General features: G+C 33.4%; 1 protein-coding gene across 1 annotated transcript; it reads right to left on the bottom strand.

Moving 5' to 3' along the window:
- Positions 1 to 3,048: 3,048 nt before the first annotated feature.
- On the bottom strand, positions 3,049 to 8,409 carry LOC123562205 (uncharacterized). Its single transcript, XM_045354857.2, has 4 exons — positions 8,235 to 8,409; positions 5,187 to 5,643; positions 4,645 to 4,806; positions 3,049 to 3,324 (listed from the first exon to the last, which is right to left on the bottom strand). The coding sequence occupies exons 2-4, from the start codon at positions 5,637 to 5,639 to the stop codon at positions 3,151 to 3,153; spliced, it is 789 nt and encodes a 262-aa protein (XP_045210792.2). The 5' UTR covers positions 5,640 to 5,643; positions 8,235 to 8,409; the 3' UTR covers positions 3,049 to 3,150.
- Positions 8,410 to 12,892: the final 4,483 nt, after the last annotated feature.

The following is a 12,892-nucleotide window of genomic DNA, read 5'->3' as shown; positions in this document are numbered from 1 at the left end:
GACTTCCACTTTTCTTTTGATTTTTATTCAGCTTAAGAAAATGTAAGTTATAGACATTTCAAATAGGTCTTGATGTTTGCTACAGCCTTTGAAATTACGTCGATTGTATATATAGAATAAAAAAGAACAGCTATTTAGTGTGTTGTAACCTTAATGGTTCCCATTTCAATGGCTTCCCATTATTTGATCAGGAAACCACCAAGCGGATTGGACAAAATTGTAAAAGACTGCGCCGTCAAATCATATCTGTGCCAAACTGATATCTTAACTAGTGGAGCACTTGAACCTGTCGGCCAATCAGATAGTGTCCTAGATTAAACCAACCAATTAAATTGTTACATTATTTCCAATGTAAAGAGAGAATAACATATCAAGAACAACTGCATGAAAACTTTTTCCCTCGATTCAATCAGAAATGACTTTCTATGACGAAAATACTTCATTTCCTTGTATAATATACGTGATCATCAAAGAAAAACACAACTTTCACCTCAAATACCACTGCCTTTGTTGAACAAAAAAAGAAAAGCTGAAAATACCAGAAACACTGCCCAAAAAGCGCAAGTCTGTTTACAAATATTGACTCTGGAATTTCGCCCAATGAATAAAACTAACTAGTAGTTTATAACTTTTCTGGTTTTCACATGAACACAGAGGTAAATGTGCAAATTGTAAGCTTGTCAGGCTGCTCATTCATTCTCCCAAGCCGGTGTGGGCATTTAGATTTACCCCAAATGATTGTCAAAATGTGACGAATTCTTCTTCTTCTTTTTCGTTTATAGTAATGGCAAACGTTCAATTAATGACACATTATGGCCATGCATGAGTGTGTGTGAGTGGGGAGGGGGGGGGGGGGGTAAAGAAGTAAAAGACCTGTCAGGTTTCCTAGGCAAATCAATCCACTTAGTGCTTCTAAACAGTTGTGATAAAAAAGGTATAAAACCTCACACCTTAAACTTATTCCCTTGGTTGAGAATTATATATACCTATATAAACTGTTGTAAAGAAAGGAAGACGTCAGTAGAGGTATAAACAGGATAAAAGCAAAAAGATTTATACTGAAATTATGGTGTTAACATCATTGTAGCCAGTGCTGATTTGAATCCAGAGACCGTTTCATCACTGACTACATGAGATGTTGATGTATTCCGCTGAACAACTGTTCTAAGGAAAATTATTTTTATAATAGTCAGCTGTAGAAGATGATACCTAAAATGCCAGATGATACTTGTGACTGGACATATAATTTCTTTCGTTTGAGCAGACAAATTAGAAAGAAATTATTTTCCCTTCAGTCGTATGTAGTCTCCGCCAGGTGGCGTTTTATCGTACGTAGGTTTCGTGTGTAACGGTAATTGATGTATGTGCCAGTTCAGCTTTGCGACACTGACCATTTTAAACGTTATTTTTTGTACATTTTGTTTAGAATACAAAGCAGTTAAATTGGCGAAATTAATCTTATGACAAGTAGTTTTTATGGTCTACATCATTATTGTCATAGCTAAAGATTATTTGTTTTACGAAAATGATAATTTCACTAAGAACATATATTTAAGGTATATTAATAATAGCATACTTTGATGCTTCGTTGCTGTAATTTCTTTATGATAGATTTAGCTATAACTACAGAATGCGGTGTTGTGTACTTTAAAGATATATGGAAACACAATAATTTGTTGTGTTTCAGTGAAGTTTGACTTCTTTAATGAATTAAAGGAATCGTAAATTAAATCTTTCAAACCAGTCACGAGACACTCATGATCAAGATATTGTGAAAATAGATAGATAGAACATTATGATAAACAAGAGTCTTTAAAGATTATTGATCTTTGTCACTGTTTGTGCGTCAATACATCAAGCACCCGTTTCAGTTTCAGAATTACGGTCAGTCAAAATATTTGTCCGGTCATTAGTTTTCCGAATGAGAAAATGAGCTATTTAGGTCCATGTAACACACATGATTCTAATCACTATCTAGTTATTGAATAACTGGAAGACGAAGAAGGAATTTAGTTTCATGTGGTGTGAGTTTCAATTATTTTACATTATATATGAAAAATATGGAAAGGAAAGATCGTGTTCTGTACGGCTATTTGTTTGTAACCAATACCTCTGTATATACATTCTTTTCCGGATACACGCCATATTTCATTAAAACGTTATTTGTTCTAGTTTAGGAGGTATACGAGCTCTTTTATGAGTCATATTTGCTTCATGTCAAGCGTCCTACTCAATTCAATTGCTTATGATCTTTCTTTTTCAATTTCTTTTTCTACGATACAAAAAAGTAAAATAGTAAGTAAAAACAAAATACAATTTCATTCACGATGTCCTTTCCGAAAAGATAAAGGATAAATAGAGGTTCCCGGAGAATTACAATATTCCACATAATTTGCATTACTTTTTGGGATTGAACAAAATACTAAAATAGAAAAAGTGGAAACTCCACAGGTCGCTCAACACAACAAAAACGAAAATGTTGCAGGCTCGGTTTCATTGAGCCTGTTCATGGACAGTAGTTAAAATGCATGCTACCGTCCACGCCCTCTAGCCCCGGGTTGAGCAGAACTCAACATTTACACATGCTAAAAGTACAAAAAACAATTTAGAGACATCCGCAGATGTGTTCATACGGCGGTGCACATGGAACCTTCAATGCTACACTAGCGTGTAATTCCATGAAAAGCGGCGTATGGTCCCCAGTTAAAATAATGGGTTTGCCCTAAACGAGAAAACAATGAGCAGAACTAAACAAACTGGAATTTAGAAAGGGGATCTGAGGTTATGGAGCCTGCATATCACAGGAACAGCCAAAAGACAAAATTAAAAAGCAGGCACCATATCCAAGGGGTGATTAAACAATACCCGAAGCTATGAAAGCGGGAGTATTGGAACCACCCAGGCCGAATGTTCATGCTGAGAAACTAAACAGTACCAGTAACACGACATAAAAGTCGTGCTGAACGATCTGAGAAGATCGAAATATAACAGCCCTGATTGAATGTACGGGGAATGTATTAAATCATGCACATCGACATAATATTTTTATTACGGGAAACGGGGCAGGTTATAATGATAAGACTCAATGAAATGAAACATTGTTACATTTAAACTGGACTTTTGGTTATAATATATACATAGTAATGTAATTTATGAGATAAAATACAGTAATGCAAAAACGTGAGGTCTAAGTCCGTGTAATATTAGGCGGTGCCCCGTTACAATTCCAGGAATAAATCCTAAAATTTGTTCGATTGCTCTTATAAATGTACATGGTGTTATCAAGTCTGGTGGTCCATCAGCACTCTGAAGTCCAGCAGTACTCTGAAATATATGAAATATTTTCATGACATTTAAATTTTACAGATGGTTTAATCAATATACATTTAATACAGAAATGTATTTACTGTTGGGCAGCTGTAATTAAATAAATTGTTTCTGCCGTGATAGCACAAGATCATAAAATCTTTTTCCGTCGATTTAATGTAATGATGTTTCCAGAATGTTTAAAATAATGTGAGAATCAAAATGCTTTTTATTTAGTTGAAATGAACACTTTTGAAAGGAACAAGCGGGAAAACAATCACAAGTAGGTCTTCAACAAATGCTGTGCTTGCTGTATTTACTGACATTGCTGCGGATACAAATCTCAAAATCCACCAATTAACCTACAGTTTCATACAGCAGTTGAAATAGAGTTAGACAGTAAACGCTTTGTAATGATTATAAATGCATTTCTTTGCTATTCCTACTCATAAAGTACATTTACATTTGTGATAAAGATTAGTTGCAGTTTTATCACTGAATGCATTTTACAATAGTTTTTAAAGATTAAAATAATAAAAAAAACCATCTTAATCTACAAGGTACTACTTGCTTGCGCTCGACTCGATTCACAGTAAAATCAGAGTTGTATTGAAATCTATAATAAGCAAGGACTTGTCTCGTTTAGGAATCATTATAACGACGACCAGCATAGTTTTTATCTTTATTCAGAGGATCATCAAGTGTTTTTGGTCTTTGTCTTAATCGATTTTTGATACGTAAAATATGTTTTGTGCAATAAATACTCATTGTTTGAATCGGTTGACAATGGTACATCCTTTCGGCATTATTACTTACAGAATCCTACTTGTCCATGCCACAGCCCACTTATGTTGTTAAATATTATTAGTAGGGTTGCAATGGTAGGCTAGTGATTATAGGATCATGGCGGTTGAAAAAAAATCTGTAAAAAAGATCCCTTGGAAGCAAAGAATGCAACCAAAATGAATAATAGCAGACTCGGTTTGATTGAGTCTGTTCATGAGAGGTAATGAAATGTGCAACACCTCTCACGCCCCCTAGCACCGGCTTAAGCGGAACTCTATTACATATATGTTGAATGAACTCCATGATCCCAAAGAACCAGAAAATATAACAAAACTGAATCCAAGTACGGGGAGATATTTTACAGCCGCCACACGGCACTTAAAGATTGCTGTTGTGATTGTTAATAAAATCTGTAAATAAGATCCCTTGGAAGCAAAGAATCTTGTAGGGTAGAAGGACGGTAGATGGTATGATGAAGTGTACATGTAACCGCGTTCAGTATATAAACATACTACACAAGCCATTTTGCAATATTGTAAAACAATTACATACTTTTTTAATTTTAGATACAGCCCGTCTCAAGTTATCACGTATAGCAACATCCTGTATATCCTGTATCAAGCTCTGTAGACATGTTGCCATAAAAGTGAAGAGTTCGATTCTGTGGTGACTGTTCTCAAAATAGCCATATATGGGGTTCAGTCGTACAAAAATCTGAAGAAAAATGAACTGTTGGTGCATGCAACTGTAAATTTGTATACAAGACATCCAAAATATTAATGCAAGTCGATCACATTAAAGCAATATTGTATGACATTGTTTTAGTTTTCATAATATATTGTTCTTTTATAATATGTAGTTCTATATTATTAGGTAAAGTATATTTGTTAGATTGTATTCTTTTGCTGAAACAAAACGACCTCGGTTTGGCAGGCAAGATAAAAAAAATAAAGTTTTCAAAATAACTCAAATGAAAGGTCAACATGTATTATGGACAGTGAAAACAAATAAGTTTAAATGATCAGCCGTTTAAGTTTTGTACAAATACATTAGCTAACCATTAATTAACCATCTTTAAAGTAAAGTACGTTTACCTCAAAAACATCGTGATCTTCCAAGGTCATGAACAGTATACAGTTCGACATCATTTGCAAAATCGTGAAGATATCTGTATCTTCAGGGGACTCTATATCTTGACTATTTCTTGGCATGAACAGCTTTGCTATACCCCAGCATCCAGCCACTCGTTTCTTTTTGCAGTTTTCAAATCCAATCTTGTCTGTTTTTCTGTGAAGGGCTATCACCTTTTCAAATAACTCCTGGCATGGCTCACAATTAAATGATGGGTTGTAATTCCACACACCTTTCTTCGCGTCCCACTTCGTTCGATTACTCATCCAGCATACATTGAATCCACCATTAAAATGACCTCCACCGTTTTGAAGCTGTTTTCGGAATATTTCGAAAGTATGTTTTGTATATTCACGGACGGATCTGTTAAAAGCATCAACAACCTCTCTTTCAGTCGTCATGATCGCCATGGCCATTTAGCTGTAAAAGATACAAATATGAATACGAAAATAATTAATTCAACTGCTATTATTTATATTGCTTAAATACAACTGCGAATACATGTACCATCATAATCAATACAAACACGAATAGCAAATAATCGTTAAAAACACGAACTCCATCATAATATATATAAGCGCGAATACATAAAATATCCATACCAACGCGAATACATGAATCTTCATAAATGATACAAACGCGAACACATAAATAATCCATGAAAAAAACGAACAGCAAAATAATAAATACAAACGCGAATACCAAAATATTTTGCATTAACGCAAATACATGTACATAATATCATAAACAATACAAATACAAATAGCAAAAAATAGCACAAACTCGAATGGGCTATACACTTTAATCTTGAAACGATTGTTGAAGATTAAAACGAGCATAAAACGTTTATATTATTTTTAAAATAAGTTATCATCCCACCATTGAATCAACATGAACTGGCTATATAAAACAGACACAGGCTTTAAGTCTACAGATATATAATAATTGAATGTAACATGAAACCGCCCTAGTCACTAATTTCGAATCACTTGTCCTCGCCGCTTTTGTTACTAACCTCGCTGTGGTTGTAGAATTCTTTTTGTAAGGAAGCCTGCCAGCTGGTGGTTCTACCCAGATGCCCGCCTGTATCTAAAATAAAGCTTGAGAGGGCAACTGGTCTCTTCCTCCATCACAAACAGCTGGCAATTCTCCATACGACATATCATTTTATCGGTATGACGTTAAAAACAACAAAAACCAAAAAAACAAATTCGGATGCTCATCACACATATTAATCTGAATAATAGAGGATATCGAGCAAGTATATCAAAAACTTGCAGAATATTATTTCATGCAGTTTATATTTCTCAAAGGGAAATATAGTTTTGGTATAAAACTAAATGTAATGCTTTGATGTTGTACATACTTGAGTTAAGGTAGCGAATGTCAACACTTATTTTATTAAAATAATTGATTCAATATTGGTACAAAAAGCATTGTAGTTACAATACATTTTATATTGGCATAAGATTATAATGTACATAAAAACATATTTAATACAAATAGAATGTACGAGGGTTGATCCAGAAGTAATGTCACTGCGTCCATTGTGCGCTTATTCATAAATAAATCATAGTATACAAAAATTCAATTCTGATAATATAGCAAAATATTTATTTCCGGCGTTCTTTCCTTTAAAATGCACAATAATTCAAAATATACCACTGACGTTATGTCGCCGCACGCTAAAATATTATTGGTTCATTAACAAAACTGTCAAATGCAGCCACCGATCTTTATTAAAATAACGCGCTCTTTTACAACGTGACATCACGTATCTCCGCCGTTTGCTGTTGAAATTGTTTGGCGTCATCTCTCGTTGAAAATATCTATGTAGTGTTAACGCTTCTTTATGCTGAGAGCAAATATGTCCACTTCTGACAAAACACCGCAGCGCGTTGCTCTGCGTTTTTGTTTTTAATCAGGAATATCACCATTAGAGGCCATGCAGACGAAAAATTACGCTTATGTAAATATTGAAAAACCCAGTTATGTTACAACTTTAAAAGTACCAAAGATGTATTGAAAAGCCCTGGCTTATAGTTAACGAACAAGATGAAGGTACATGTACCTGAATCACACTGCAACGTTTAAAAAATATATAATATGTTACATGAAGAGCCCATCTTAATAGCTTTTGATACATCTTAAATCATATGTACTGTAGCTAAAAGAGTTCTGACAGTAGGCTTTAACATATATGTTGTTCCAGTTGTATATCATGTTCTAAATGTTCACTGCATATCTCATTTGGGCGAGTTTTATTTTCATAAAAGGTTCAGTGGCCTTCAGTACAAGTAACGTTCATTTTGACGTGGCATATTGTAAATCTTATTACTATATGGAATTGAAAATGCATTACATATAACATGTATAGTTATACCTTACAAGATCTCAGTTAAGGACATAAATCCTACTCACAAAGACTACTATTTGCTCTTCCTGTTCAGCCTGAGAACGTTACTTAACCTGTGATAAGAGACCACCTGTCAACAAAGACTACCATTTTCATTTCCCAAGGGTGGTCTTTACAGAAGTGTTTGACTATAACTGTTTATGCACACGTAAAATGAAACTTTACAACATTTAAATATAACAAAATAAGATATAATCAAAACATTTCTTAAAATTAACACAGTGTGTCATCAAGGCTAAAAAACTTTTAATTGCTTTAAATCTTAATTTAACTTTAGCTCTGTCCGTCTTGTTTATAGTTTAGTACAGAGAAATGTAGCAATACTAAATCTTTTCCTTAAAGAGGACAATAATTTCTTATGTTTTAAAATCACGAAAATATTTGTCTTGATGACCATGTTTCAAGTCAGGAAAAGGCCTAAAAATGTCAATCATGTGACAAATTGACATTCTCGGGGCGTTGCACTTCATTTTGTTCTTACTTCTACGTAATAGACAGTTTTTAGCTTATTTCCTTTCCTTAGTTCCTCGATTTCCCGTCAGTAAATTCAACTGAACCTCTACAAATATCTACAGAAAATGAAGTGTTAACTTACCTTGCATTCACGTTTGTCTCAAGACTGCAAAATCATTTGATTATAATTCAAAATGAGCCTACATATACAAATACCGGTAGTTCAAAACATCGGTCAACTATAATTTTCCAGGAAAGGAAGTTGATCGTTATTTCGGAAAATTTCAAGTCTACTCTGATATTGTTTTAACCTAAACATTGCCTTCAACTTCAAAACATAAACTGATACAAGATTACAGTTGTAGATAACAATGTTTTTCTCTACCCAAAACAAGAACAAACGTCTTTGTATTTTATCAAATCTTACCGATAAAAACTATATTAAACTAGCTGTATCCTATCTGGTTAATAAATTGACTTATGTTTCAAGAAACAATTAGTAAGGCTTGATATATATGCTTTATATTTCACCTACTTTCAGACAATTAGATGTATAAGGAATAAAATATATATTCTTTTACTTTAACATTATTTCTTTTTGGACTAAGTAATAAATGGTTAACCTTTTGTATATTTGCTGGAATTTCTGTACCGTCAAACAGTTCTTTACTGTGATGTTGAGATAAATAAAACATAAGTCCCATAACTGTTATTAAGCCATGCACTTCTGACGACTTAGCAACTTTATACGTGTAACCTGATAATAAGTTCTAAGATTCAAAATAATGTTTATGCTTATTTATATATGTAATTACAACATTTGTGTTTTAACGCTGCTCTCCTGCGACAGTTCTTGTTCAATTGCTTGTGTGTTGCCACATGTTTGATTCAAAACATTTCAAAATATTAACAACTCTTGTTTACAACTATACTTAACTATTAGGTGCCATAAATTACCTTAATGGAATCTTGATGATATTTGAAACTGCGTCATCTTTGGTTAAAAGCTAGATAACTCGGGTCAAATCAAAGAAAAGCATTTGAGTACATAAAAGCTACACGTTTTATTTGATCTGTAGGAGACTTTGTTTCGAACGTTCTGTTATAAAATCTAGGCAATTTCTTGTTTATATTAAATCTATGTCAAGTTTAATGTCGGTCAACTGGAGGTAAGTAACTATATCAACAACTGGTAGATAAAGCTTGGTGATATACACGAAACCTGTTCATAATGGTTATGTTATGTAGGGATAACGCATGTTTTTTCGTGTTATAACGTTTGAAGATTCCCAAGGGATTGGTTTGTGCTCGAGCCTGTAGGGCGAGGGTACCAACGTATCCCGAGGGATTCTGAAGACGTTGTAACACGAAAATTACATGCGCTAACGCTATTCTAGCATAAAATGCGAAAAAACGAATAAATGAATACATTATCCCTCAACGTCATCAAATTTCTATACAATGCGCGGGAATATCCGAGTTGTTGTTTCACGCTGACGTCATTTCCGTTTGAAAAATCCGTTTTGGGGCCGTAATACGTTTACGCTCTACAACGGAACGGGCATATATAAAAAGGTATTATAACAGCACGCGTGCACGAATCTCTCTGTTAACACACGATTTCTCTCCTGTTAAAACACCCCCAAAAAGTGACAAGAACAGCAGTTTTATGCTAGAATGCCTATTATTATTCAAGTGAAGTTGGAAACTGGTTCTTGTATTGTCAAACATTGAGTCAAATGAGTAAAACAGGGCCTTTTTAGCTCTCTTGTTTAGTTTTCTTTTTCTATTTACTCCAAAATGCTTCAGAGCAAATATCTGCTCATTGCAGTACTTACATTGCAGAAAATACCTCTGAATTGATATAAAAAAAAAATATTATCATGTAGCAATTTATTACACTGAACATTTCTTTTCACTACGATAATACCTAACGCGCATAAAAAGGTTTCTGAGTGTTTAAAATTTACTCCTGACTTAAAGAACTGTTTGTTTTCATATAAATTTGATCGAGTTATGTCTTGTGCTCGAGATAAGTCAAGTACTAAAGGTAATTTCACACACCCAAGATATTATATCTGCGTTCGAGAGTATAGGTCAAACTAGTTTTGAATGCTTAAGATATTATTATTATGCACCCACGATAATCGACTAAGCTCTGAAATAAAGCAAATGTTATATTTGTTTGAGTCCTTAACAAATATTTTCTATAATTCAGTTTCTACACTCCCACAAGATTTAACTGAAAGTTGCAGCCATATATCAGGGCTTCCGTTTGCAAAACAGGAAATAAAAATAAAACGAAAAGAAAGAAGGAAATTAAAGTGAAATAGCTTTACCTGAAGACTGTAATTTGAGTTAATCCGTTAAAAGGAATAATGATTGAAGATTTTTTGAAATATAGAGAAAGAATAAAAAGTATTTAAAACAGTCTACAGTGCATTCAATTGACATACACCAACCAAATTCTAATGAAGAAAATCTGCAGTTAGCAGGAAGTTTGGAAAAAATTATAATGCAGTATTGATGATTAGCTGCCTGCATATGAATACAATGTATAATTTTAGTTTTGAACGTAAATTGAATGTCGAAAAAAAAAAGACAGGACGAAACCATAGAAATAGCGGATCTAATATTTCAATCGAGCACTTTTATAAATGCAATTGCAGAGATGGAGCTAGAACAATTAGAAAATGATTGAAACATAATTTGGGTAATGTTTTGAAATGAACAGTATTGAACTCAAATTATGGCTTTAATTCATTCATTTGTAAATGTATGCAGCAGTTTTCGTGGTGCTTGCTTGACAAGTTTTTGAGTAAGAGTCAAAAGATATTTTGCATGATTTAAAATAATTTCACAGAAATTCTTTTTTTTTTAGTTCTTCTTTGAAAATGTCTTCTTTTTACTTCACCATACTCTCTAAAACTGTTGAAATTACATCAGCCTTGAGCTTTAGCATCCTGGCAAAAATCTCTCTCAACTTTGTACTAATATAGATCGGTGCTTGCTTTTAGGTGCCACTAGATCTAAGATTAAAGAAATCCTTTAGACAACCTCTTCTCATATAACCTGTGATTGCTCTTCGTCATTGTTTGGTTTCTAGCATCATTATTTTGTCCTTTCGTAACTTTGTTTGGAAGTGGGCACTTGGCCTTTTTCAAGGTTTCGCTTTTAGCGATTGAAATATCTTTAAAGTACTTCTGTTCATGAACCGATCGATAGCATCATTTTAACGTCTTCTGTCCTGTCCTAAATTTGATCAAATGGGGAAGCCAGACGACTTTTCGGGGAAGTCCGAGCTAAACAAGAAAACTTTTAAATAAATTCTCGAGAACTCCTAGGTATAATCTTCCTCAAACTCTGTCGTCTACGTCATTTAAAATTCTTTCCCTAATATATGCAAATTTGGGCATTTTGCCTCTTTTATGGGCCTTTAGAACAAGTGAATGAAAAACCTTATATACAATATCATATCTTTAATTTGTATATTGACCGATGACAAGGTTCTGGAGAGCCGCGTGAGGAGATAGAAATATACAAACACGAATGACATTTCACCGCAGAAAATTGACAACTGAATGAGGCGGGACGTGAGCGAGAGGCAATTTTGTTATATCTTAAAATACGAGTAAGTATTAAAGTGATGTAAGCAGAATGAATTGTTTGACACTGTGTATGTATAAGGTATTGGACCTCTAGTTGTAATATTTTAAAAATTGCATTTGCTTGGTATATTCTTAAAGTAGACAGTGTTTCGCACTGTGTTGCAATTTTTAAACATCTTTTACCGTGTCGTTCTTTTATAAATTTTGTATAATTTATGGTATTTCCTCAAGCTCAAGTAGAGACAAATTTCAATGTGATTACAGTTGTAGATAACAATGTTTTTCTCTACCCAAAACAAGAACAAACGTCTTTGTATTTTATCAAATCTTACCGATAAAAACTATATTAAACTAGCTGTATCCTATCTGGTTAATAAATTGACTTATGTTTCAAGAAACAATTAGTAAGGCTTGATATATATGCTTTATATTTCACCTACTTTCAGACAATTAGATGTATAAGGAATAAAATATATATTCTTTTACTTTAACATTATTTCTTTTTGGACTAAGTAATAAATGGTTAACCTTTTGTATATTTGCTGGAATTTCTGTACCGTCAAACAGTTCTTTACTGTGATGTTGAGATAAATAAAACATAAGTCCCATAACTGTTATTAAGCCATGCACTTCTGACGACTTAGCAACTTTATACGTGTAACCTGATAATAAGTTCTAAGATTCAAAATAATGTTTATGCTTATTTATATATGTAATTACAACATTTGTGTTTTAACGCTGCTCTCCTGCGACAGTTCTTGTTCAGTTGCTTGTGTGTTGCCACATGTTTGATTCAAAACATTTCAAAATATTAACAACTCTTGTTTACAACTATACTTAACTATTAGGTGCCATAAATTACCTTAATGGAATCTTGATGATATTTGAAACTGCGTCATCTTTGGTTAAAAGCTAGATAACTCGGGTCAAATCAAAGAAAAGCATTTGAGTACATAAAAGCTACACGTTTTATTTGATCTGTAGGAGACTTTGTTTCGAACGTTCTGTTATAAAATCTAGGCAATTTCTTGTTTATATTAAATCTATGTCAAGTTTAATGTCGGTCAACTGGAGGTAAGTAACTATATCAACAACTGGTAGATAAAGCTTGGTGATATACACGAAACCTGTTCATAATGGTTATGTTATGTAGGGATAACGCATGTTTTTTCGTGTTATAACGTTTGAAGAT

The sequence above is a fragment of the Mercenaria mercenaria genome, chromosome 15, assembly GCF_021730395.1.
Source record: "Mercenaria mercenaria strain notata chromosome 15, MADL_Memer_1, whole genome shotgun sequence".
Taxonomy (NCBI): domain Eukaryota; kingdom Metazoa; phylum Mollusca; class Bivalvia; order Venerida; family Veneridae; genus Mercenaria; species Mercenaria mercenaria.
The sequence above is the reverse complement of the archived record's forward strand: the minus strand, read 5'-3'. Positions and strand labels throughout refer to the sequence as shown.